At 36.8% G+C, this 27540-nt stretch overlaps 3 protein-coding genes across 5 annotated transcripts; 1 reads left to right on the forward strand and 2 right to left on the reverse strand.

Moving 5' to 3' along the window:
- Positions 1 to 15: 15 nt before the first annotated feature.
- Positions 16 to 10716, reverse strand: LOC105675388 (transcription elongation regulator 1). The gene is made up of 18 exons (XM_012372501.2): positions 10382 to 10716; positions 9339 to 9588; positions 9142 to 9231; positions 8619 to 8813; positions 7828 to 8074; positions 7439 to 7657; positions 7153 to 7356; positions 6639 to 6906; positions 6325 to 6557; positions 6090 to 6250; positions 5799 to 6007; positions 5574 to 5724; positions 1585 to 2031; positions 1294 to 1503; positions 717 to 983; positions 555 to 632; positions 257 to 480; positions 16 to 165 (listed from the first exon to the last, which is right to left on the reverse strand). The coding sequence occupies exons 1-18, from the start codon at positions 10537 to 10539 to the stop codon at positions 162 to 164; spliced, it is 3615 nt and encodes a 1204-aa protein (XP_012227924.1). The 5' UTR covers positions 10540 to 10716; the 3' UTR covers positions 16 to 161.
- Positions 10717 to 10979: 263 nt separating this feature from the next.
- Positions 10980 to 14121, forward strand: LOC105675392 (DNA polymerase delta subunit 2-like). 2 transcript variants are annotated; one of them, XM_012372509.2, is made up of 7 exons: positions 10980 to 11352; positions 11632 to 11823; positions 12015 to 12316; positions 12401 to 12623; positions 12701 to 12935; positions 13244 to 13536; positions 13788 to 14121. In XM_012372509.2, the coding sequence occupies exons 2-7, from the start codon at positions 11649 to 11651 to the stop codon at positions 13907 to 13909; spliced, it is 1350 nt and encodes a 449-aa protein (XP_012227932.1). In that variant the 5' UTR covers positions 10980 to 11352; positions 11632 to 11648; the 3' UTR covers positions 13910 to 14121. The 2 variants fall into 2 exon arrangements, with proteins under 2 accessions (XP_012227932.1, XP_012227933.1); XM_012372510.2 differs by having other exon boundaries at positions 10980 to 11281.
- A 1208-nt stretch (positions 14122 to 15329) lies between these two features.
- Positions 15330 to 25964, reverse strand: nsl1 (non-specific lethal 1). 2 transcript variants are annotated; one of them, XM_012372790.2, is made up of 12 exons: positions 25358 to 25964; positions 21869 to 22177; positions 19782 to 21517; positions 18217 to 18719; positions 17838 to 18029; positions 17488 to 17716; positions 17163 to 17270; positions 16965 to 17040; positions 16692 to 16854; positions 16350 to 16570; positions 16116 to 16247; positions 15330 to 15641 (listed from the first exon to the last, which is right to left on the reverse strand). In XM_012372790.2, the coding sequence occupies exons 3-12, from the start codon at positions 21305 to 21307 to the stop codon at positions 15495 to 15497; spliced, it is 3297 nt and encodes a 1098-aa protein (XP_012228213.1). In that variant the 5' UTR covers positions 21308 to 21517; positions 21869 to 22177; positions 25358 to 25964; the 3' UTR covers positions 15330 to 15494. The 2 variants fall into 2 exon arrangements, with proteins under 2 accessions (XP_012228213.1, XP_012228210.1); XM_012372787.2 differs by having other exon boundaries at positions 17488 to 17719.
- Positions 25965 to 27540: the final 1576 nt, after the last annotated feature.

The following is a 27540-nucleotide window of genomic DNA, read 5'->3' on the forward strand; positions in this document are numbered from 1 at the left end:
ACAATTTTAATCGTATAGAATTGGCATTCATTATTTTTATTGAATCCTATACAGGCAATATTCTTGTGTGTAAAGTAATTTAATTTAACTACAGCTATGAATTCATTCATTTTTGTTACTGTAACATCATATGTATACCATATTTCGATGTAGACCACTCTTCAACTGAAACAAACACAAATACTTGAGTCAGAAAAGACGTCCGTAAAGACAAAACGTGAGGTTTCGATATCTTTGGTCTTTAAGTGAAATTTACTTTGTAGTTGGTCTTCTCGATGGTTCTGAGGCAGTAGGAGGTGGTGGGGGACCTCTACGTGCTAATTCTTCCAGATAACCCATCAACAATCGAGTTCGTTCAGCGGCTGCAGCTTCGAGTACGAGAAATCTTCGATCTTTCCTAAGAATTTCCTCAATCTCTGCTAGATGCGAGCTGTTTTCTTGAACTTTTTTGTACGTTTTATCAGTGATGAGTTTTGTTTCCTGAAAATCGCATTGTTTTCAACAACGGCACCGAGATTTTAGACTTACAGCGATATATTATATATCAAACGCACCTGTAAAAGTTCCCTGAAATCGGCTTTGGCAGCAACAAGTTTGTCCTTGATATATTCTTTGAATTCTTTCTCGCATTTCTAAAGAGATAAAAATATACACGTAAATAATAATAACAACTTCTTGATCACCACTCGCTTTCTAAATTAATAAGTAATACATACTCGATCACTAGAAGAAAACTTCAAGTATCTAGGATCATCTTTCAATAACTTTTTAATGTCTTTCCAGGATGCTGTCAACTCGGTTGATGCGCCTACTTCGTCGAGCAATTCTCGAAATTTATCCCGCTTTTTGCGACCTAACTGCTCGATGTGTTCGTTAAACAATCGTTCTTTCTCCTCGCGATCTAAACTTTCTGCCAGCTCCCACCGGTGGTCCTTTCGCAGTTGTCGCTTTGCTTCTCTCCACGCCAGATCACCGTTTCTTACCTAAAATTGAAGCAAATATTTCAAGATGACAATTAGAAATAATAATATCTCAAGTATAGACTGTATTATTTTCCAGCAAAGAACAACAAATCGACACTAGGCAATTTTCGGCGCGATTATATTCAATTTTTATATTCAAAAATGTCTTTAGTATAGTTTCAAAATGCTACATATTTACAATTGTCAAATAAGAAAAGTTTTGCTTTAGTTCGTGATTATAAATATTTAAAACCGACCTATACAAGTTGTTCTATACCGATTTTCTTACTGGAAAGCAACTATTCAAGTTATTGAGAGTAAATGCACACACCAAGTCAGCAAGAAGTGCACTAAAATGTTGAACCGCTTCAGTATGACGATGATGCTGTCTCTCTTTATCTCTATCACGCAGATGTGTAGCGAGAGTTCTTTGTACTTCTCTTTCTCTCTCTCGAAGACTAGCTTCCGCTCGTCTTTCACGTTCTCTTTTCTGTTTCTCACGGTCCTCTTCCGAATCGGAATGGTCATCTCCCTCTTCCTTCTAAACAAAAAACAACGCATATCTTAGAAAAAAAATTGCAAAAAAAGTATCAAAGAAGAAAATATTACTGATTATGCTTACATCATTCTCCTTTTTCACGCTTTTGTCGTCAGTTTCTTCAATTTCTCCGCTCTCTTTCTCTACCACTGTCTCCTTTTTCTCCTTTCCATTTTCCTCCGCAGGCGCCTCGCTCTTTCGTTGCTTCTTTTCCTTACCACTATCTTTTTCACTTCTGTCCTTGCTGGACTTCGACTCTTTACCTTTGTCCGATTCCTTACGATCTCTATCCTTCTTGTCCGTCTTGTGATCTTTCTCTCTGTGCCGATGGTCTTTGTCTTTCTCCTTTTCCTTTTTCCGCTCATCCTTCAGCATGCGAACGTAATCTCTAAACCAATCTTCCCGCGTGCTTGCCGATTCTACGACTCTGTACCTCCAATCCGATTCCAATTTTTTCTTACAATCGCTCCAATGTGAGTGCCTGTCGATGTCTTTGTGCTCACGTAGCATCGCAAAGAATTCCTTTTTCACCTGAAATGCATTTAACATAAGAGTTTTCACCGCTGAAAAATAATCAATGCTTGCTTACGTACTATTATACAATTCTTTTTAAGATAAAATTTTCGTGGCTTTCTTATATCATGCACGCTTTAAGAGTATTTCCAACCAATTATTACACGTTCAGCCACATTACAATCATTTTTTATAAATGTTATAATATAATGAATTGTAATGTGGATCTCAAACTATTTCAACTTGCAAACCTTTTAATTGGTTTTCAAACTATATTTCATTAGGGGTAGAAGAAATAGTCATTCATGTTTGTTCATGTCAGGAGGTATCACAACGTTAAGGGCCCTATTTATCGGATTTTTTCTTTTTTTTCTTTTTTTTTTTTTTTTTTTTAATGAACTAAGTAGTCATTTTGGCTGAAAAAAAATGATTAACTTATAATTCCTGTAAAAATAATTATTATGTGAAACCAGCCATCATTAAATATACATAAATATACATAAATCTGGATAAATGATATGAAAATAATTGAAATCGTAATTTTCACGAAGAATTGCGGCGTTGTTGTCAAGGCATATTTGCATTTAATGATGACTGGACGTATGAGATAAGTAAATATTTAACTGCTGCCCTTGCTGAAACGAAAAAAATATGGTTAGTACATTATCATTAACTCCGAAAACATTAGAAGCTCGCAGCCGTCCAAATTACGAAACGAGTTTCTATCTAATTTCTTTTCATTTCTTCTCTAATTTCTCTTACTCGTTAAACTCTATAATATCTCTTGAAGAACCCATAATTTTAGCAACACGTATATTACGTATTTCATAGCACATCGCCGTTTACAAAAATAGCAACGCAATAATTTTCTCTTGACAGTATACTTTTTAAAAGAGAACTATATAGATTACTAAGTCAATGCTACTAAAACGTTATCTTATCAAAATAAAGTGCATCTCTTTCTCCTAAGCCTCGATACTTATAGATTGTAATACTGAAAGCATTAAATCAACCAAATCAGTTACAACAGACATACTTTTGAATCGATCTCTCTATGCAAAGTGAACCCGAGATTTATCCCGCAAGTTTCTTTGCAATGTGTTCTTTCCCATTGCGTAATTTGCAAACGACCGAAACGTTTCGTGTGACAGCTACAAATTTATTGTTACGTTAAAAAAACGTTTAAGCAATATTATCGCAAATGACAATCGAAAAATTAATACAGCTCAGACGCTGGCACGTTTTCGTCTTCCGATAGCAACACTCGTTATTCCGATCCAGATCCTATGAGGAATTTCAAGGCACCGAGAAGCTTGTATAAACTGCTTAAACTTTCTTCTATATCCGATTGAAATTATTATAAAAATCCACTTGTATTACTCTTAGAACAAAAGTAATCAAAGTTCTCAGAAGAGAATAATCCAAGTGCTTTATAAAAATACCGATTTTCCCATGCGAAATCTCTAATTATGTTCTTGTATTGTACAATTCCATACTACAACTTATTGTGATCCTCTAAGATATCATAATAAAGTTAACTTCGTTCTTTACATATTGCTGACAACAAAAATTTATATTTGAAAATTGACTTAATTATTTGAAAAATGTAAAAGAGGTTAAAAGTGATTTTTTTTTTGTATATTAAATTTAGTGCATTATGTATTGACATAAGAACAATAGGGAAATATGATTTCAAGAGAATAATGCATTTTTTTTTTTTACGACTACAATACAAATCTGATTATTTATAAATATGCATGTAAATGACGCAAAATAATTGTTCAGTTAACATTACTGTGAAAGAAATAATGCTAGAAATGTAAGCAACCATCAGTGAAAAATAAAATAATAAAACAGCTCGAGAATTTCGTATCGTCAATGAATTTGTTTTTATGTCCATACATTCAATATAAACTCTGTGGTAGCATTAGAATCAAATCTTTTTGTCTGAAATCGGGAAAGACTCTGGGAAACTGTTCTGTGGACTAATGCTACCTCGGGCTTTGGTGCGTCCCATTTCTTTTTTTTTTTTTTTTCTTCCATATTAAATGAATTTACGTGAAATTTCTCAAATTGGTTTTGACTTTGGGGAAAAGTTAATCTTTTGAAGTAACGAGGATTACGAGTAATATACAAATACCGAGTTCGTTCATTCTCATGACTCTGCTTTGGAGTAAAGAATGCGGCGCGCGAGGGTGTGCCAACTGTGCCACGTAGTGTAGGTGGGAATGGTAGATGACATCATCCATGCCACCAACCAGCTTCAGAACCAAGCCACTCCACAAACGGAACCTGTCCTGCCTGCCTCCTGACTGAAGTGGAGAGTTCAGAACACATAAGTATATAAGGAACCGTCACATACTAAGATTTTATTCTCTACATCTCCCATCTTAGAGCTACAAAAATTTTTCGATTTTTAGCGAGCAAAAATCTACTGTAGTAGAGAATTATTATTAGAGAAATATCTCCTGGTATGTGTTCTTCAGCCGTTATAATTTTAGGAATTTGTATTATCTTACAAGTGGAACAAAATAATAACATACCTATGAAACCTGAAAGAAATCGATTAATTATCGCTGCAAACATAAACTTGATTAAACATTACTAAACGTATCATTTCCTATCTACGGTTAAAAACGCTTTGTATCTATTTTGTAAATTCTCATTCTTATGCCATCGCGCATTGCGAAGCTTCACTTAATAAGAGGACGTAATTCTTGGAGAAATTAATGAAATAATATAATAGTATGTAAACATAGGAGCAGGTGCCGAATATATTCAGCCCATGCGCAATTAATCGCGAATATATTACATTTACATGCTGCTTCATATATTCTTCAAGCAGCATTTATGGATCAATTCATTATAAATGAACGACATCTGCCTGGAATAAAAGGAGAGAAAGGATTTATTGGATGGGGTCCTCCTAGAAGGAGGTGCAGTTTGATGACGGTGCAGTTTCTTGAAATGCAAATAATTTAGGTACATCTTTATATACAGATATAAATTATGATTAATAAATAAACTTTAATTATGATTAACGTATTAGAGCAAAAGAATGTGATATATATTCTCAAATCTATAAAAATTAATATATGTAATTATTATCTTGAAGAATATAAATTTTAAAAACTAATGTAAAAAAATATTAAAACAAAAAGATAATATAAAGCTCATTGAGTTGAATACATTAATCTAACATCTGCATTAGTGAAAGTATTTAGATCAAATATATACATAAATAATCCATTATTTTAATATAAAATTATTTGAAACTAATATCATAAGAGATTATGTACCTAAATTCTCTACATTTGTTAGATATACATATATTAGATAAAAAATCTCAGAGTGGAATAATATGTCTCTAGAATATTTATCTTACTTGTATCAAATGTTGAAAATATTTATATGAGTTTTTATAAATTATTTATAAGTATTTATAAATATTTTATAAGTTAATTATTCGTTTAATTATTTGTATTATGGTGCGTGTCCTGCAAAAATAATTTTTGCATTGCAATACAATGCGCTTTCAGGTGTTAATAAAATAAAAATACCTGTTCTCGTTTGGCTGTTTTTTCCTCTTTTTCCCTCTTTCGCACTTCCAGAAGATATTCGTTGAAAAGGCTTTCTCGTTCGCGCATCTTTTCTACATTCTTAAATCGTTCATCCCTTCCGTGTTTCTGAGCAAAATCACTAAACGACGATCTAAACAGCACAGAAAAGATGATAAGATACCATTTTCTGCGCAAATATCGAAAGAAGCGTACTTATGTACGTACTTTCCATGAAGTCCAGCTTCCTCCAAGAGCTTCTGGAATTGCTCCTTCCGTTCTTTCATCTTATTCCTCTTTTCCCGCCTCTCTTCTTCCGCTCTCTCCTTCACGTACTTCTCGAAGACCTGTTTCCTTTCCTTTGACGTTAGAAGTAAGTAGCGTGGATCGAATACTATTTTATGAAGTTCTTTCTCCCAAGTACTAAATGCAGATACCTAAAAACACAGCAATCTAGTTATATAACAAAATTCGTTGTAATATATATGCTATACAAAACTATAATGTATAACAATTTACATCTTTCTCCGCTAGCATGTCTCTAAACGACTTGATCCTAGTTTCCAACGGAACTATCGCCCTTTCCCTGGCCGCTCTTACTTCCGCTTCTATCGCAGCTTCCTTGCCGATGTCAATGGTCTTCTTTCCTTCCTTCTCCTCCTCTTCCTTCATGGGTGTGCCTAAAAAGATAATATAGAATTAGTACAAAAGAGTGCAAATCGTGCTTTACGCTTTACTATAAAGCGACAGGTACTTTTCGTCTCCTCGACTTTCATTTTCTTGGCTGGTGTTGGTTGATCGTCGTCGCTGCTTTCACTGGTGTCCGACTGACGTGCTGGTTTCGTAACACCAACCGCATCCGGCGGTGTTGACACCATCTTGTCCACGTCTTGACGGCCAATAAGATCATCTGGCCTTTCCCATACCGATATCCGCGAAGAAGGATTGTAGAAAAATACCCGTCCATCTCCCGTCCAAACGACACACCTTTGTGTACAATATAAACATGTTTACTGGTTCACGTGAATTTTCATTATAGCTATATCAAATAAGCGTCACCACACATACCATGGAGTTCCAGGCACTGGTGTACTAGAAATTGGTCTAGACTTGTCCTGAGGTTTTGCAGGTTCTTTTGCAATATTTTCTTCCTTTTTCGGTTTAGTGATATCTGCGTCTTTTGTACTATCTTTGGTTTCGTGGACGTTCTCTTGCGGCTTTTCTTGTTTAGGTTCAACCGCGGTGTTGTTACTAGTAACGGCAGTGACGGTGACGGCGGTACTGGCGGAGACAACACTTGCTTCCTCATTTTTCTGTCGCAATGCTAACTTCGCATCTAACAAAACATTGAGCGCATTATAAAATTTGAAACTTGTGTCGGAACATTATTAGATTTTATATTACGAGATTTAAAGATCTGTGATATCTATATTAGTCCTTCCTCACCATCGAAATGTAGTTGTCTCAAGTATTACGAATCTTTAGCACAAACCGCAATAACATATTTACGAATCACATATACTTATGCTGAAGAAAAAAAAATATACATGATAAACAGAGATTCAATTAAGAAATTACATACTTTCTAGATCCTTTAAGGCTTGCGGCTTCTCCCACACTGATTCCCCAGCTTTACTGTTGTAATAGTAGAGTCTGCCATCTGGTGCACGATGTTCCGTCCAAACCATAGCAGCAGCTACTAATTCAGAATCAAGTTGCGCAAGTATAGCGGGATCTTCAGCTGGCGCTTGGGGTGCCATCACGCCGTGGGGCATTTGCGGCATTCCTAAAGAGTACAAGTGCACATTATTAGTTCGAAATTATAAAAATACTTCTCGATATTGGTCAGATATTTCTTCTTCGCTTACCCCAATTTGCTTGCGGTGGTCCGTAACCGCCAAAAGGTTGAAAACCCGGCGGCGGCATTCCAAAAGGCGCTGCTCCGAATTGCGTAGCGATCGGGCCTCCAAACTGATTCGGCATTCTATGTTGCATAGGAATCATATTTGGCGGCGGTTGCATCATATTTGTATTTACAGCCGGTGTATTTATTGGTGGTGTATTGGTAACTGTCGTGGGTGCTGTACCTAATATTTCAACGTTACTTTAATGACGACATTTTGGACAGATTCTTCATAAACATTACAAATTGCTAAATGCCTCTAAAACATTTTGTACACAATGCAAGATAATTGTAAGCTGATATAAGAAAAATATTTCAAAAATTATATAGAGATTAAAATACTTCGAAGCGCACCGTTAGATTGATTTGTTTCAGATGCTTGGTTACTGCCATCTGATGTATCATTCAATGTAGGAGGTGGTCCAGTGCCAGGAGGTGCTGTACTTAATTGATTAATAGCATCCGTGTTATTCGAAGACGATTGCTCGCCGGATTGAGAAATTCTATTTTCACTAATCTGAGTCGGTGTACTACTTGACGAAGTAGGTGTGCTGGAACGTGCCGCCGCTTGTTTCGACGCTCCATGTACTAACTGTTCCAACTGCCAAATAAAATTTTATTAAGAATTAATCAGAATCAAAATAAATCTTATACAAAAAATCAGGATTGAAATCATAAAAAAAAAAACTCCATCCATTAATTTATATATCTTTTTATATAACAACGAAACAAGTTTTATCCGCATTAGTTATCCATTGACTACAACTTAATACGATAATGTTTAATCTTTTTTGAATATTTTTAGCTTCAGATTTTCAATTATTAATGTAGATGAACCTACCAGTGTCTCTTTGTTATTAACAATTGTCAGTTCTCTGACAGTACCCTATTTATAGTTCATTTCTCTTCGGCATTTTATCCCGCGTAGACATGTCTTATGAGACTAATAATGGCAAAACCAGAAAAAAGAAAAAAAGTAAATGTGATGTTGATATAAGAAACTTATCCGGTCCATAAGACGTGGTTAAAGTGTGCCAATAATTACAATAATAAAAAAAACAAAGTATTAAAAAAGTGTTAAAAAAATATACACTTGTGGTTATTTATGGTGGTATATCCAGACTTATCCAGACTTATAAATTTACCTGATCCTGTACCATGACCTTCACATTTGGTCCCTCCGGTTTAGTCCATGTAGTATCTCTCGTCCGAATATTGTAATAATATGACTTGCCATCAGCTGCTTTTGTCTCTACCCACACTTCTCCATTGAGATCTAGACCTGGAATGTTTGCTTGCTGCTGTGATTGTTGCTGAGGTGGCTGCTGTTGTCCTGGAATCTATAACAATACGTTTTATTTAAATGTACATCCTTCAACTTTTTGTTGAATATATGTTCCTTTCTCATTTCTACTTAACTTTAGATACTTTTGCAAGCGCTTATTTCAAGATTTGTTATCTAATTTTATGTAGATTATTTAAAAAATATTATAATAACTTTGCCTTCTGACATAAAGATAACACATAAGTATGACATAAATAAAAATTTGCTCTAATTAAATTAAAATATATTATAAAAACAAAAATATTCTAATGTAAGTAGAATAAGTATTTAAAAATTCTCCTTTGTTACATTTTCATATTCTTTATACATGAATAACAACTTACGCTATTCATATTAGGTGGTCCCATTCCAGGAGGAGGTCCATACGGACCTGGTCCTGTACCCATAGGACCATTCATCATGTGTGGTGGTGGCTAAAACAATAATTAGTTTATCAAATCATTGTATTAATTATTTAACTCTGATTCCAATTAACAAATTAAACTTAGAATCGCTAAGAGGAAAATTAAATAGTACACACCATTCCTGGAGGTCCCATTAAATTTGGAGGCCCCATGAGATTTGGTGGTCCCATAGGTCCCCAACTTGGATCGAAAGGCGGCGGTCCGCGAAATCTAGGCCCTGCCGGTCCGGGGGGACAATTTGGCCTAGGTGGGCCTTCAAAGGGAAACCCATTATTTGCCCCACGAAACATTGGTCCACGTGGCCCAAATCCTCTTCCTCTAAACCTTGGGGGTCCGCCACCTCTCATAGGGAAATCAAACCCACCTCTGCCACGACCCCTTAAATTATTTTTATATGTTTTGACTAAGATATCTCTTATCTTTATATCATGCCACTTAAGGGAAGAAACACCAGAAGTTTCCTTCGTATATTCCAAGTCTCATTGACTCTCAGTACTTTTGCTGCCACAAGAATCACCAATGGTTCTCTGTCACGATGTACTATTTTAATGAATTATTCGTTATATGTTACACGGATCATCAGTATTCTCATATTTATTTTGAGAAAAACAGTTTTCATTATATATGTATGTTTACGCAAGAAAATCCTTCTTTCACAATAAATATTGCTTCCAAATTCAACTTTGACATCTGAGTAATAAATTTGTATTTTACAGAACGGCAACAAAAGAGAGTATAAAAACAAAGTCTATTCAATATACGAATCTGATCTGCTGCTTGGAAGTACATTCTCCGTAATGTTTCTGTAAGGTATTGCAAACAATATCGCTTGCAGGTTTATCATAACATTAATTTCACATAAACATGTGAAGGCGCTTCTGTGTGAATCAGAATTGCATTACCCGCAAACAGGTCTAAAAATAAAGTCCGACATCGCGCGCACCGCTCATCGGGGTCTCATAGGAATATGATAATAACAGGGAATACTGATTGCATACACATCAGCTTGAAGTCAAGCAGAAACATTACGGGACGAGAGGGAAGACAAGGGGAGCGTGCATGGGGAGGGGGGGGGAGATGTGTAGACACACGAATCTTGCAATTCTCATGCTAATAATCGCGAACGAGCGATAAGCAACGAGACGCGTTCTATACGAACCGAAAGCCGCCACGGCCACGCGGCACGAAATGCCTATAATCTTCCCCTTCATAACTATACTCTTCCGTTTCCTCCATGGCCTCGTCATTGTGCTCTTGTTCGTTGCTGGCGACGGGCTCGGCCGCAATCGCGGCCGGCTGTTCGCTGGCTGCTTCCATCGTGTAACGGTACGTAAAAAGAGATGCGAAAACCAGGCTAAAGTAGTAAACCCCTCACACGCCCATTTATTATCACTTTTCTCGCGGTTCTCGCTGAGAAAAACGCCGCAAACAAATTTTACTATTTTACGCGATGCGAGTAAACATATTGCTGCCAACAAGCGAGACGCGAATCTCCCTAAGCGCGCTGGCGTGGCAAGAGAGAGAAGCACTAGTTTCTTAAAGTCTACTTCAACAAACCTGCGTAATCGAATATAAAAAAATTGATCAATCACGTGTCCAATATAAAAACGCATCAACATTACGCTTTTTACATTATACATGTGATTAGTCAATTTTCCTGTATATTATGCAAATTTGCCTGCACTTTTCTTAATAAATGATTAATTGGTTAATTATTGCTGATTTGTTACATTACCGTGCACTTGGTTCATCGTATATCTTGTAATTTTTCTTTTTCTTTTTTTCTTCCCAATCCTTAATTATGTATCTATTTTATTTTGAGAATAAAAAATACAATTATCAACGATATATAATACTACGTCGTGAATCGTTCCAAGTCCCGAGTTGTCCTTGTGTATTCAATCTATACAACCTCGTGTAACCGGTTTCTGAAAAAGCCGCAGAAAAGGCGCGAAAAGCGCTTTGTGATGTGGCATGTGGTATGTCGTGTTATGTTGATACTATATATTGTGTATTTCTGTAGGCAGAACGATATATAAATCAACATTATACATAGGAAGTAAGAATTTTTAATTTCTATATATAGAATAACAAAAACAACTCTTAACAAACAATAACATCGTACAGAAGGTTAGGAAATTACAGTATGATATATGGAAATTATGCATAAATACCTGAAAAACTAATATATTTAAATATAATATCACATTAATATATCTATATAAATATCGAATAATTGTATCTCAGTAACTATTCTATTTTTGCAAATATTTTTTTTATATATTGAACAATATTTTACAATATTTTACAATAATGTAAAAGTATTATAGCACATTATTGTATTAAATTAAGCAGTACTTATCAATATGTAATTTATGCAATGGCTAAATATTTTTTTATTATATATAGAATATATTTTATCAACAATGGTACATGAAAAACTGGAAGTACAGGAATTTAAAAGGCAGGAAATACAATATGAAGATTTAACTAATGATTTTAATGATAAAATTGACTTTTCTAAGCAATTTTGTCATATATATTCAGTGAGATTGGCAGAACTGAAAGAGGTATTGATACCTCAAGTTATTAAAAAATGGGGTAAGTTTTATATAAAATGTTCTTTCAAGAAAATAATTCTACTGTAAGAATTAAAACTGTTGCAAAATTATGTATTAGAAAGTGACAAGTACTCATGATTTTGACTGATAATATTTATTAGAATTATAAATGTAGAAAACAAAAATTATCATTTATCTCATTTTATTTTCAATTATTTATTTTATTTTCAGGAAAAGTTAAGATACTGAAGTTAGCAGAGGTGGAAGATTTTGAAGGAGAACAATGCGTAATAATTGGCACACTCTATAAACATCAAAAGTGGAAACCATCAATATTACATGAGTTAAGCGAAGATCATCAGCTCACATTATCTGAACCAAAATCAAATTATTGCTCAGAAAAGGATCAACTTTTCTTAGAAGATGAAATGCTACGTATTAAATTAATAATAGAAGATGCAGACTTGAAGAATTATGTTACAGGTGTTGTGTGCGCTGTCCTAGGTTGCAAAGAAAAAGATGGCAGCTTTCTAGTAAGTGTGCCTTTTTAAGCATGCACGTACACGTATTTTGAACATATATATATTAGTAAGATTATATTACTATTTTATATTTAGATCAAGGATTGGTGCTTTCCTGGTTGTATCCCTAAAAGTTCACCAATACAGCGAAAATCTAAAGGAAAGCTGGTGTTTCTATCTGGACTCGATTTAGCAAATAGCTCAAAGAATTCACCATTGAATTCGTCATTGAATTATTTAACAGAATGGATATGTGGCATGGCGGGAAATACAGAGGTGCTAGAAGATGTCACTCGCATTGTTAGAGTTATTATTGCTGGTATAGGGTTCTTCAATGTATTTTTGATCCTGCAATTATAAAACGACTATTTTTCATATTTTAATATTTTATATTAGGTAATTCTGTTAAAACTGTCACCAAGACGAACACTCTGATGGGACATGCTGAAGGAAAAGCGCAGGACGCCGCGATAACGAAAGAAATTGGTACAGCAACAACGCTTATGGACGCATTTCTCGCCGAAATAGCGAAATTTTGTTGCATCATTTTAATGCCAGGTCAGCACGATCCCACCAATGCGATGCTACCTCAGAGACCGCTACATGCGTGTATACTACCACTGACGGCCAGGTATTGTGCAAATTACATACCGATTCTAATTATGTAAACTATATTTTGATCTTGATGGTTAAGGCAAGAGAATGTCTTTAAAGTTAATTGAAACCATGAGATAGAATTTTTTCTATTATTATATAAAAGAATGTAATTTAGAAAAATTTAATTGTAAAAATTCTAACTTATCGTTATACTTACTTGAACATTTGAATATATTAAAATATTGATTTCAAGTTTAATATTTGTGAAAAACAATTCTTAACAATAGTAATCTTATATCAGTAAAAAATATAGAGAAACAATGCTTCATTTTCTGCATGCAGATATGAAAGTTTCAAAAGTGTGACTAATCCATGGATCGGGAAAGTTGCCGAATGTGTGGTAATGGGCAGCAGCGGACAACCCATTGAGGATATCATGAAGGCAACCGATGCAACAGACATTTCTCCTTTAGAATGGCTAGAAAGAACGCTGCTTTGGAAGCATATGTGTCCGACTGCACCAGACACATTACCAATACAGCCTTACTCTGAAAAGGATCCCTTTATTATAAATCATTGCCCGGATATATACTTTGTTGGTAACACAGATAAATTCGAAACAAAATTATGGAAAGGTAAGTATCATAAATTAAAATGCAATAAAATTACTTTTGTTGCATTTTAATTATGTTATCTGTTTTATTATCTGTATTAATTATCTGTTCAGTTACATGTTGAAGTATGGACATTTAAATGTTTTTATAAAACGCATAATATCTTTAAGTTTCTTTGTTTCCCATACTAGATGTAATCATTGTGATATTTCTTAATAATGCTGATGTTTCTTAGATTTGCATTATTAATGCAATTACATTATTACTTATAGGTGAAGAAAATCAACAAGTCAGGCTAATTTGCATTCCAAAGTTTTCCTCTACACGTACCGCGGTTATAGTGGATATGGAAACGTTGGATACCGATTTTATGTGCTTTGAGATGAGCAACTGAATAAACTCACGATTTTAATCTAACTGTTGGATGCAAATAATCTAGCATTATGTAACATTTTTTATTGCCAGATTATGTCGCTGATATTAAACGATATTTTTGTACTTTTATTCTATATTATACGAAAATAAAGAGAATTTTTTATTTTGATAATAAAAAATCTCATATATAATTTATTGATTATTAATCCAATAAAAATTTAATAAGAAAGATATTTAAACTTTTACTTAAATCCAAAATTATTGTAATAAAGGATAAAATTTTGACATATACAGTTCCATTTTAGCAATAGAGAGAGATGCTGAACGCAGATAAATATACAAGCAAGTATAATTGCATTTGAGAAAATTGTATGATTAAAAGAGAAAAACGATTTCTATTGTCACCTATCTTTTATTTGCATCTCATAAAAGTGATGTACAAAATTGAAACGCATACGACTTTTAAGAATTCGTAGACATTTGCCTGGTTATAAAACTTTTAATACGAAAGAAAATACATGTAGTATCACAGACTATTCGAAAATCGCGAAATCACAGTGACACAAGACTTTCAGGATTTATATGAACGCTTAAATTAACAAGTGAATTTTTACTTCACAAATTATATCAATGATAAGAACATAACAGTCAAAATACAGAGCATCAGTATTTAACTGATTAACAGATTTTTAATATTAGCAATTCTGTTCTACATACTTTAAATTCACACACACTATGTCAAGAATATTTTCTATGATACATTAATTTACAACTTCTCTCTCTTAATTTTAATTTTTATAACTTTGTTCTTACCTGTATGACGTAATAGTAATATTTTAAGACACAACTCGGTCATATAAAAAATAAAACAAATTCTTAATGTTAAAAAAAACCTTAATGTTAAAAAAAAATCCATACTTAAACTGATTTTGACTGTTACATAAATTACGACATTTGCGAAATTAGGTGCAAGAGTTATATAATGACGAACAATATGTACAAAGATTTAAATATAAGTTTTTCACATAACAATAAAATTGTAGCATACATTTAAGCGTTGTAATATTATAACATCTTTTCGTAGAGTACGTCACACAAGCTGTGGTGTAATTCTTTCTCACAAAATAGAAAAAAGCACGTAATATTGGAAGGTACACAGTGCTACAGAACGTTTTAGTTGGCACTTTTATTTAAAGTGAAGAGCTGATTGTAACATAAATACAAGTTTTGTACAAAATCACTCAATCTGTCATGAGATTCCACTTTCTTCGGAATTAATATTATCTATTCGCAACAGAGCAGGAAAATTAGTAATCCAAGTTATACATCCTAAACGTAATATGATATTCGTACAGTTCTAATGCTTTGGCCAAAATAGCAATACTTAAAAAAAAGAGCAATAATAATTAATTAAGGTTTTTCCATTAATTTAAGCAGACTGAAGTTATAAAATTTATATTTATAATACACTTTACAGATTCGTAATACCATTAACTTAAGGTGCAATGTTACATGACCGACAGGTATATATAACAATTGACAGGTAGCTTCTGCATATAGTAACGACGACGTAGACATACTGTACTTATTAAGAGTTTTATATCCTATCTTTTAGCCGTCGGACGTATTCTCTCCTTTTCAGTGTCCCTATCGTCAGCTACTGTCCACTCGGGATCATTGGGATCCTCACCGTCCATATCGCAACAAGCAGATTCGGTCGAATCCGATTCGGGAGAATCCATATCCCCTTCCTAGAAATGTAGAAACGCGTTTTTTGATTACACACGACGGTCGCCGGAAGCGCCTACATTCAATTAATTTGTCACTTTGCAAAAAATTTTCTATTTAAGATTGCAAGCTCTCATAACGCGCGAACCAAGGAGTAAACTAGAGTCGCGTGTAAAAGATTCCATAATGCAGGAAAAATTATACAAACGATTGCGTTAACTTAACGCGTTATCTTTTTTTTTTTTGTTTTTTTTTCTTATCGTATTTGCTAACTCTGTGTGTATGTGTGAGATGCGTGAAAAGTAAAATTATTTTATAAAAGTAGGAAGCGTCAAGTGGCACTGCTTACCGGAGATAGCCTCGAGAGGAGCCATGAAAGTTGGCTCAAAGTGTATATTAATAGTCAGTACTAGCACCCACATACAATTTTATATAATTAAGATTTCTCACTTAGATACTCAATGTTGGAGGTATCAGCATAAGTACAGTGTACGTACATCACCCTTATCTCCGTCGTTGGAGCAAAAAGATGTCGACGAAGCTTGCCAATGTCCGTCCGGCATCACCTCCAACATCTTGTCATAAATTTCTTCAGATAATGGGAATACTCTTGGCTCATACGGCAAAATCTGTCGGAAAAATTGTCAAGTATCGTACAAAACACAATTTTGTGGATAAAGAGCTGTTTTCCGCCGCCCTTTGCCTTAGTATAAGTAATACAAGTTACCTACCTCGTTTTCATCTTCGGTAAATGCGGCTGTGGTATCGTCTTTTCCCAATCTTAAAGCGGGCATGGTGCGACGTCGTATAGAATTTTGTAAAGCAGACGATCGGTGCGAATCTAAACCCGATGGCTCTGTGTCCTGCATCTGAGACGGAGTGGCAGGTGGAGACGTGAGCGGGGACATCACATCTCCACCAAAGTCACTACTCGCGTGCGGCGACATAGGATCTGAAAGAAACATTCACACTTTTTCTATTGGGATATAATCAGTTCAATTCACTCTATTCTTATCTATTTTATTTTTAAAATGTCAAAAATGCATTGAAATATTGAATTAAACGCGACGTACCTGGCGTGTTCGCACCACTGTCTGCTCTGCTGTCGATACGACGATTACTGCGAATACGCGTCGTCTGATTTGGCATGTTGAGGTACATCATGAAACGTTTGTATTCCTCGCGTTCGCTACGCTCATGCCTCAGAGCGATCGTTTCATCCGACACGTCTTCGAACTGATAAAATCATATGATTATTGAATAACATAGTTACAAAAATATCACATTTCATTTTACTCAATTGCTTTTTATCGTATGCAAGCGATTAGCTCTCGTTATTCACTTACATCACTGTCCGGGCCAGACATGTGCATGATGCCGTTCTTTACATCCATTTTTATAGGCTCCTCGCACAATCTCCATCTTTAATAATAAGAAATGAGTCATACCATAATATGAGATACAATCGCGATGAGTTGTATAATCAAGTTAATTAAAAATTAAGCTTATTTAGAAATTTTTCAAATAAATATTGAACATCTTACTTTGGCGTTAAAATCTCCTTGTATTGTAACTTTTCAGGCCTAGTTGAAGCAGCAACACTGTAGGGGATGACTATATTGTCAATGTCATACGAATTATGTCGCAAACGCCTGAAATACGAATATTGTTATTATAATTGTTTAATATAACTTCGAAATGAAAGCTATTACAGTTGATAACGATATTATAAATAAGCAACACAATTGTCCTCTATATTTTATATTTTCAAGAGCTCGCTGTCCGAATTGTAGAAAGCTTCGCGTACAAAATCAATAACAGTGATCTCACTAATGGAAAAGTAGGTTGGCAAAAATGTAGATAGCTTACCCATGTGAATTGGAGCTTTTCTCTTTAACAGTATTTTTCTCCGACGAGGCAGTAACATGTTGCAATGGAGAAGGCACTGGGGATGAGTGTTTGCTGGAACTTGAGAGCGCGCTAATATCCTCATCATCCTCAGTTGGCAACTTGGATATTTTTTTCTTGCTTAATCCAGACACGCTTCTCTCGCTGAGTCTATTTCTTTTCCCGTTTTTCAACATTTTTCTCTTGATTCCTGCTTCAATTGGAGAGACGTCATTTTATACAGAAGAAAAATAACAACTTAACGATGATTCATTCATTTTTTTTAATAAACAAAAATGGTCAATTGTAAGATAACGAGTCGCGATACATACTTGCTGTAAGAATAGTCGAGGATGATTTCTTTAATCGCGCGGTATACTTCGTTCTGTTAGAAAGCTTTTTATTCCTTCTTTCGTTGCTATCTTTATCTTTCGCTCGGGCAACTCGCACATTACCTCTCAACATTTTCTGCTGCCACTCCACTGATTTCATAATAGCATCTAAATGAGTTCCATGTCCAATTTCTACAAGAAATAAAATATAAGTGATATGGTCAAAGAAATTTTCGCTAATCAAATCCTAACAAAATATATATATATATATATGATAGAATGATATATATTATATATATATATATACATATATATATATATATATATATATATGCGTGTGAAATAAAGGTACTTTTTATATATTAATGAGTAAACGTACCATCAGAGAATGACAGCACCGGATGATAACTAGAATCAACAAGTGTTACACGTTCCTGTACAGAAAGTTGTTCAATTGGTTCTTGTGGCTGCATTGGATCCAGCCTTCCTGTACATAAAGCACATGCAGGCAATACATGATCACAATTGCATCTCACTGTTGACGCTTTAGCTGCACGCTTTGAAACTTCGTGTAGCCTGTCCACGGTCAAAAGCTTTCGCTTTCTATAATAATTCCATACAAATGGACGCGTTCTACTGGCTGGTAATTCACCCTCGGGTGAATTGTATCGCCCGGTAGAACCTGGTAGTGCGCCACTGTATCCATTAACGGTTTCCGCATTTTCGAGAACGACTAGGCCCTTTGCGGCCCTGATCTGCCGTTGCCATTCGTTATGCTGTCTAATTCTGTACTCTAAATCTGATATTTGTGCCTGCAGCCAGGTCCACTGTGATGCTACACCTGCACGATCCTGTGCATATCTCCAAGCTGCTCTTTTGGATCTGTGCAAATAATGTAACAATACGATTGGCCTACTAATTCGCAAGTAAAGGTCATACGTCGTACCTAGTTCATAAGTCTAGTCTGTTACTGTAGAAACTATAGAAAATACGGAGACCTTAAGAAAAAGATGCAGATTCAACAAATTAAATACGAAATTACTGTATTATTTTACAGAATTACTCAATACAAATTTCATACATTAAATATCGTATTATTATTGTTTATCAGACAAAAATATAGCGTTAAACCAAATCTGAATACCAAAAAAAATGTCACATTATTGTGAACATATTTTCAAAATAGTGTTTTGTAAATAAACAAGCAATAAAAGAAATAGAACCGAGCCATAAACCATATTCGGTCTCTTTCTTTCGACTGCGATAATATATGTTGCTTACAAACACAAAAGTTATACAAACACAAAAATTTCAAAACTTTAATATAAAGTTTAAAAAAACAATCGTTTGTTTTTATATTGAGGCATTATTAATTCTTGCGTTACAAGCGATAAAAAATTGAAGATTTAAAAAATTTAAAGATAAATTTGAATCTGTTTACGGTAAAACTTAATATTGAAAATGGTATTAAATTGTTAATACCATTGTATTAAATTTTTTCTAAAGAAAAATAAAAATTAATTTACCTTGTAGCTTTTAAAATATGCCAAACATTGATACATTAACGTAATTTATGACATTCATAAATAATAGTAATTAAATTAATATTAAGGATATTATACAAATTATCTATTTCAAATAATGACGTTAAAACAATCATACAAAATTCAATTAGCTTGACATGATTACAACACAACAAATACATAAAAAAAAAATGTTTATACAATTTTGGAAAATATTTGAAATTATTTACTTTTTATTGTTTAAATAAAATGTTTACTTTAAATATGTTTTTCGTAATAAATAGTTTTATTTAAAATAAATTTTTTAAATAAATATAAATCGAAAAATTGCATAAAATAATAAAGACAAAGAATATGAATATATATATATATACATGCTTAATACTAATAAATAATTTCTTGTTAAATACAAAACACTTACATGGGCAGATTCTGCTGATGTATGTTGTTAAATGTCTGCAGCTCGTCGCAACTTTCTCCACCACTGCTCGATGCTGTACAGTCCGAATCCAAGTTGGATTCTACAACGTGCAATTGTGTAGACAAAGCTCCAGCCACACTTTCCACTTCTTCACCGTTTAGTTTAACCTGCGGGGTACCGAACACCGGCTGGCGATTGCCATTATTCCCGGACGAAGTACCATTCGCATTATCACGCGATCCTCCACCGAAGTAACGACAACACACTCTTTGACGATTCACACTGTTACTCTGGGCAACACACATTTTTTCAATTTTCTGTAGAAACGAATCTAAACTGCCGCTAATCTCAGGAAAGTTTCTCACATTAGATTTCGAACCCGTATTGACCAATTCCTGCAAAAAATACTTCTTTACTCCGCGATGAGCCAACTCGAGAACACCAGTATTCTCCTCCGCCACGTGTTTGCCCATTAGTCTAGCTTGGAGCTTCCTCAGTCTTCTCAATAAAAATGCGCATTTCCTCTCGCTCTCGAACTGCTTCTGCGCCACAATGTCCTGTTGTAATCTCAAGCTGTTCGACTTCTGTTGGTCCACCGTGTCCACCGAGATATTCATATTCTCATTACAAAGACTCATTACGTCCATGTCGTTAAGTAAATCCCGTTCGAAGGACGCGAATCCTTCCTCGGGCATGGCGAACATTTCCACGCCATCGACAGTGCCTTGCACCGGCTCGCCGCCGCCTGTGGAAATGTTCTCGGCGCTCTCCTCGCCTTCGATCGATTTAATAACCTGCAAGATCTCTTCCACATTGTGCCCGATATCGGCGACATTCGCCATGTTGCATTGCTCAGCGGTGATGTCGGTGCCGAAGGCCATGATCTGATCGACATCTAGATTCTTATTGTCTCCCGCTTCAGTCTCAGTAGCCACCAGCGATAAGTCCGCGCTCGATTTCAAGAAACCCATGTTGTTCGTTTGATCACCCATAGATGGGTCGTTCATTATAAAGTCGATCACCTTCCCTTCGGCGTGATCGGCGTCCGGCAGCGTAACCGGCTGCTCAAAGTCCACCTTCGCCGCTGCCGTCGCCTGCTGTTGCAAGTCCGCTACACCGTTCTTCGATCCGATCAAATCGGACGCACTCGCGAACGCGGACAGCGAGTCGAGGTCGTTGGCGTACTTGGAGTTAATGACATCGCGTATCAGGTCCTTCGAGATACCGCGCAAGCACTGCTCGTCGATCTTCGACGGTTGCACGTTTGCTGGCACCACGAACTTAGTCAGGATCTCACGATTCTGGCACACTTGCGTGGCCTGTTCGGCGGACAGAAAGCCACTGGCGGCTGGTAGGGTAGGGAGCAAGTTTTCAGGCTTTTGAGGACCGCCTTCCGTCAGAGCAGGGGCCATCACTGCCACTGACGTTGCCAGTGCCGCGGCCTCCACATCCAGAGGCTCCCACGACGTGCCGCAACGTGCGCGCCCGCCGCTCCTGCACTCCCCGTGCGCCGCGCTCACTCCCATTCATCCATTACTACGGCTCTGTCCTGCCTCCTTTACCGCTCACTATTCGACTTAGAACTCTTTGTCCTCACTGTGTTTCTGTCTTACTCTAATAAACAGTTTATTATTGGCTTGCCATCCTCCATGGCTATATAATTAAGTCGTTTCCACAGTCTTTCCCATGTTATCCATCATCGATCTTCATTGTTATCACAACACGATATTGGTTTCCTGAAGAAAAAAATCAAAATATTTACACTGTGCTCAGTGTTTATCCATTTCTATTATTGCATATTTCGTTACTACAGCAAAAATTTCAAGAATAAAATCGAATTAATAATATTACTTTTTAACGCAAAATTAAGCTACAAATCTTCGATAAAGGAATCAAGAAAAATTTAATAGTGCTAAGCCCTTTAATCAACGCGCACTCAAACGAGGTTATCTATGTGTTACGCAAAATTACATAACATTTTTCAAGCTACATAGATAACTGTGACCGAGCAATGCTCAAGTATGAACTCGCAATAGACTTGATTCTAAAGTACCAGCATGAAATTGCTAAATACGAATGTTACTTACTTTGTTTTCACGTTTCAGGAATTGTAGCATACTTGACGTCTCGTTAGATGTATCCGAACGTATTTTTTTCCAACATAAATGAAAATCTTTCAGACACCTCTGTTGGAGGGATACTATTCGATTTTAGGATGATTGTTCTCCCAGATTATTTTTCCAAAATTGGACTTTGACACCGCAATAAATTTGCAGCAAACTTTTACTGCTCGCAGTTGACGACGGCGTGGTTGTTATTAAAATATTCCCGAGCGCATCGAGACTAGAGTTATCTGATGCATCACATTCTGCATACCGCTGTTCTGCAAGTGTGCCCTGAAAAAGAAAGAAGAAAAAGTAACACTCGGTTCAAACGTCTTGCGCGCATTCGCAAAAGACGCGCGCTTCTACAGCAGCGAAAGCTGCAAACTACGATCATTAGCTTAATTCCAGGAAAGCATTTCACGGTCGAGTACTCGTGCCTGAGTCGGACTAGTGCAGATCTGATTTATCTTAATCGCGAAGGTACCGGCAATTTTCGTTTGTCATATATATATTACATATATTTTTGGAATTAATTCCAAGTAAGTCCAATACTGCTTCGAAAAGTTGTATTTCACATTTACATAAATTTTTTTACGTGAGAACTATAAATATCCAAACTTGTGTAAATCTCTAGACGATGAATAATGCACAAAATAAATTTCGTAACTATATTTCCAAATTGTACAATTATCATATTTCTAATTCAGCAACATAACAAGCGTTTCAATGTTCAATTTGTAAACGTTGTTATCTTATCAGATGATTCTTATGATCTTGTATATATCACTAATCAGAAAATTGTATTTGATTTTATGTATGTTTCATGTTTGCAAAAAAACTTTCTTCTTCTCGTATTTATTGTATTATTTAGAATGTATATTAAAATAGTATTCTTTGTCACAGATTACTCGACATGACTGATTTTCTGCAATTACAAAGTATGCTCCGCTTTCTCCTTACAATTTCATATAACTTTTTTTTTATATTTACGATGACTCTACCATGAACAGTATTGCTCAATAAACGTAATCGGATCGACGTAATCTCGTACTGCGAATACGCAAAATTTGCAAGGCTCGATTAAAAAATAAAATAAGATCGACACAATTATTAGAGAACAATTGAGAGCAGACGACACGGGTGTTCTTTGAAATACTCAATATATTTGTATCCAATATCTATAAATAATTCATAATAACTTGTAGTGTCACGAACAACAAAAATTTAATCAATATAATAGAAGCGTAAAATCCAATGCGTTTGAATAAATATTTTTCAAATTTCGAATCGCAAAAATCTGATCCAAAATTACGTTTCTTATCAATCAATTTCCTTCCTTATCCTCCTTCCCTCTCTTATCAAAATATTCCACTATCAATATAGAGCTGTAGTACGTACTTCAGCTTTTAACCTATTATCAGTCAAGCTAAATATTCTTTACTTTTCAATGCTTTAATAAAATTTTCTTTTTTTTATTAAGCTGGTCTGATAAAATTTCCAACAAATAATTTTATCCAAAAAAGCAATATAAATAAACAGTAATTTAAATACAAATTTGTCACAAATTCTATAAAGCAAACCGTTCATAGAAAGTGAAAAGTTAAAAGATGAATAGAAGCCTTGAAATAATTTTTAAGCAAACATAACGATATTGTCGAGGTCCATAAGACTGGATTAGTTTTTCAGATTTCATTAGATTTCCAACGAATTCAAATTACATATTGTTTGTATAATTAAAATCAAATATTGTTTCAACATTGGCTTTCGTTGAAATTTCCACCAGGAAATTAGAATATCTATGAACGAACTTCGTTTAGAAAGAAATGACAAATCATGCTCTAAATGGTAGGGAGAAAAATCGCAACACAAAGTGTGGCGTATGTAATCGCGCCGGAAGCAGGCCGATATTTCTTCGTGACGGGGCAATCATGCGTATTGTTGATCGAGACAGAGAGCAACAGAGAAACAAAGAGAGACGGCAGCTTTGGGGAAGAAAAGGGGGGGAGGGAAACCGCAACCGGGATGAGAATTGGGAGTGAATACACAGAAAAAAGGGTTCAGAGGGAGAGGAACGTCGCCGGCAGTGTCGGTTGGAAATACGGAAGAAAGTCGGAAAAACGGAAAGAGAGGGAGGCGCTGGAGCAAAAGGCGAGGGAAGTCGGCGAAAGGATGCGGGCGAGATGTGGAAGGAGAAGGGAGCCTAAGCAGAGCTGCTCTCCCGAGGGTGTGAATTTTCCTTCGCTCGTAGGGATACACGCTTTCCGGTCGGCGCAAGTGCGCACGGCGCGACCCGGCGCGACGTGTCGTAATTACCGCACCGCGCGGCGGACGATACAGACACACGTATACAACACTGTTACGCGATGCATTTGTAACACAAGTAAATTAAAGCAGCGGCACACGGTCTGACGCATTACCACGTGATACGCTCGCGGCGGACAACGGCGGCGAATACGTGCACAGGCGCGACGGAAGAACAGTTAACAAAAACAGAGTGCGAGACGAAGCCGCGAGAAAACGACGAGAGCCGCGCGCTTCCTCCTCGCCGTCGGCCGCACGCTGAGAGCGCGCGGCGTCTGTTGCATAATGCGCCGCACGGATTTCGTGTACCGATGTGATATATATATATATATATTGCACGCGGTTGTCCAATATATTGCAGTAAAACCGGCTCGATATATATTATTATTACTTTTCGCGCGAATACCAATAGCAGTTACGAGGGAGAAAGATGAAAATTCTCGCGGATGTAAAGCGACCGGCTCGATCTCTCCAGGGCGATACCACATGCATGAACGAGCGAGCGCCACGTAATTAGAGGAACAAATTCCTCTCATAACGGAAAGCACACAATGAACAGACTCCACGTCTACACAAAAACTCGTAAAACACAAGAAGCACAGCGGATCTCTCTCGTTTCGCGCCGCTGTGTGCGCTAAATACGCGGAATGAGCGGACGGACGTATTGCTCTATTAGGAATCGGCCACTATTCTCGCGCACCGTGTACTCGCCGCACTCCTGCACTCCGTTCAGCGACAGCGATGAGTATCGAGCGCGATATCGCTGCATCAAAGAGCACTCGCGGAGCCGCATATACACGCACATACAAAGGCGGACACGCAGGCAGCACGCACGGCTGCGGCACGGGAACCGCGATGATGACGATACCTTCGTCGCGGAGACGCTACATAGGAACACGCCCGCCGATTGTACGCGAGGAAAAACGAGCGGTTTTGCTTCGCCGTGCCGCCACCACGACGGTCGGCCGTTCGGTCTTTTGCGACGTACAATGGCGGAGCAAAAAACAGGCCTCGAAGGTAGTAGCTTCCCTCGGATTTACGGGTACAACGCACACTCTCCTTCCTTTCTTGCTCGCTCGCGCAGTCTCCGTCTCTCTTTCTCTCTCTACACTACGCTCGCGCTCTCTCACTCGTACGCTTCCTCCCTATCTCTATCTCACTCGCTCTCACCTCTCGTGGCCGGGCTCGGCATGCTCTCGTGGGATAGCGCCGCAGGCTCTCGCGGGGAACGCTGCTTGGGCTCGCCCTTCAAAGTCCTCGTGCACAATACCACCCGCACGATTCGCTGCTTCGAAATCGCACACACCGGACCGCACCACGTCCGTCACACCCAACGTACGATAATACCGTCGTCCGCGCTCGGCTGCTCTCGTCCACCGTCGATCTCCGTTTGCGAGGCGACGCGCGCGCGTTCTCTCTCTCTCTCTTCCTCTCTCCCTCGCTCGATCCGTCTATCTTTTTCTTTCTCCTTCTCTCTCTTCTCACGTAACTGTCGTCACGGTACGTCGTACGTGCAGTTGGTCGCCCACGGCGGACACCACACTTCTTTCTTTTCAAGCACGCTTGGACGCTGCACAGGAAAACGCCTATCACGCGAGGAGGCAACACCGATCCGCGTACGATCGCACAATCCGTCGGCTGTTCTCGCCGCCTAGGAAAGTCACACGGGCAACGACGCGAGCTATTTATCAATAATATATATAGGAAATTCGACCAACTTCGCTGCTGCTGATGCCGTCGCGCGCGATCGACCAATACTGCGGCACTCGCAACCGGATGTGGCCTTCGTGGCCACGCTGTCCAATCGGATTCGTTCGCTGCGCTGCAACGTCGAAGCTAAAGTCCAAATCGCAAGCCCGCCGCGTCGCTGCGACGGCGTAAATGCGCGCCATTGTGAAGCGCATGCGTAACAGCGCACAATTGGCTAGCACTGCGCGCGCTTTACATGGGCGCCAAATACAAATGACATTTGCTTTCGCTATCGTTATTTTATCATGCTCTATTGCGCTTGTACTTTTTTATAATTTGTATTTTAAAAATTTATGTATTTTATCCTAAACAGAATGCATAATTCAATTTTATAATATCTTTATTCGTGAAATATACTAATGCTTCTTCTAAAATAACGATTAATTTGCTCAATTAATTAAAAAACTTTTTAAACACTGATAAAAATTGTTAAATTTTAGTTTGAAAAATATATTATAATTTGATAATTACGTAAAATTACACTTCATTGCTTATAATTAAAATAAAAATTTTTGCATGAAGATTTGAAATAGCGTGTACTTACATTGATTCGCGCGTGTAGAGCTGAGAAATAAATGAATAGATTTGTAAATCAATTTTATGAATATTTTCTCGCAAATATCCACCGCATTTTTATTATTTTGCAAATTTTTTTGTCCGCAGTAGAATTTTATCTACTTATAGATATGAAAGCTAATAAAAATGACGATAATTACTTGCAAGAAAAGCGAAAAGTATGGAAAGTGTAGTGAGAAAGTGTAGTTAGAAACAATAAATGTACGTTACCATAGAGAGTAGCGCGCGAAGATAGCCACACGATTTTCGGTTTTTCGCAGCCATGACAGCGGAGTTCATTATCATCGTAACAATCGTAGCTCCGTACTTTTTCGTATTGTTTCTTCATCAAAACAAAACACGCATCAGAAATGTCGTAAAAAGTATCGCGTGATCGTCATAATGCGATAAACCGTGTGACAGGAGTGCCGTGCAAAAGTATCGCGTGTTCGTCATGTTGAAATAAAATACGCATTGGAAATGCCGTGCAAACTATCGTGCATTTGTCATAATGTAACCGCAACGGTCGTGCCGTGCAAAGTTTCGCGCGATAGTCAGGACGTGATAAAATACACGCCGCAAGAGCCTTGCAAATGTCGTACGCTGTATTAACCGGTCGTGTGATTTTCGCGAGTGATTATTGTGTTATAGTGATGTTATTGTGGTATAGTGTTATAAGTGCCATGAAGAAGCGGTCTCAGAAAAAAAAGAGAAGAGGAGATTCGAGAAGTAACCATATATTATAATGGCGGAACAATCATAGGTATTTTGTAATAAAATATGCATTGGTAATGCCGTGCAAACTGTCGTGCATTTGTCACAATGTAACCATTCACGCGACGGTCGTGCCGTGCAAAGTTTCGCGCGATCGTCAAAACGTGATAAAATACGCGTCGCAAGAGCCTTGCAAATGTCGTGAGTCGCGCGCTGTATTAACCGGTCGTGTGATTTTCGCGAGTGATCATTGTGTTATAGTGTATAGTGTTATTGTGCTATAGTGTTATAAGTGCCATGAAGAAGCAGTCTTAGGAAAAAGAGAAAAGAGGAGA

The sequence above is a fragment of the Linepithema humile genome, chromosome 5, assembly GCF_040581485.1.
Source record: "Linepithema humile isolate Giens D197 chromosome 5, Lhum_UNIL_v1.0, whole genome shotgun sequence".
NCBI lineage: Eukaryota > Metazoa > Arthropoda > Insecta > Hymenoptera > Formicidae > Linepithema > Linepithema humile.

Coding starts and splice junctions, on each gene's coding strand:
- LOC105675388 (XM_012372501.2), bottom strand. CDS start 10,539: ATGGAAGCAGCCAGCGAACAGCCGGCCGCGATTGCGGCCGAGCCCGTC. Junction 9,232..9,338: donor TAATGGGACCTCCAGGAATG/GTGTGTACTATT, acceptor TTATTGTTTTAG/CCACCACCACACATGATGAA. Junction 7,357..7,438: donor ACCACCGCAAGCAAATTGGG/GTAAGCGAAGAA, acceptor TGTACTCTTTAG/GAATGCCGCAAATGCCCCAC.
- LOC105675392 (XM_012372509.2), top strand. CDS start 11,649: ATGGTACATGAAAAACTGGAAGTACAGGAATTTAAAAGGCAGGAAATA. Junction 11,824..12,014: donor TCAAGTTATTAAAAAATGGG/GTAAGTTTTATA, acceptor TTTTATTTTCAG/GAAAAGTTAAGATACTGAAG. Junction 12,317..12,400: donor AAAAAGATGGCAGCTTTCTA/GTAAGTGTGCCT, acceptor TTTTATATTTAG/ATCAAGGATTGGTGCTTTCC.
- nsl1 (XM_012372787.2), bottom strand. CDS start 21,307: ATGGGAGTGAGCGCGGCGCACGGGGAGTGCAGGAGCGGCGGGCGCGCA. Junction 17,720..17,837: donor CTCGACTATTCTTACAGCAA/GTATGTATCGCG, acceptor CTCCAATTGAAG/CAGGAATCAAGAGAAAAATG. Junction 17,041..17,162: donor AAGGAGATTTTAACGCCAAA/GTAAGATGTTCA, acceptor TTATTATTAAAG/ATGGAGATTGTGCGAGGAGC.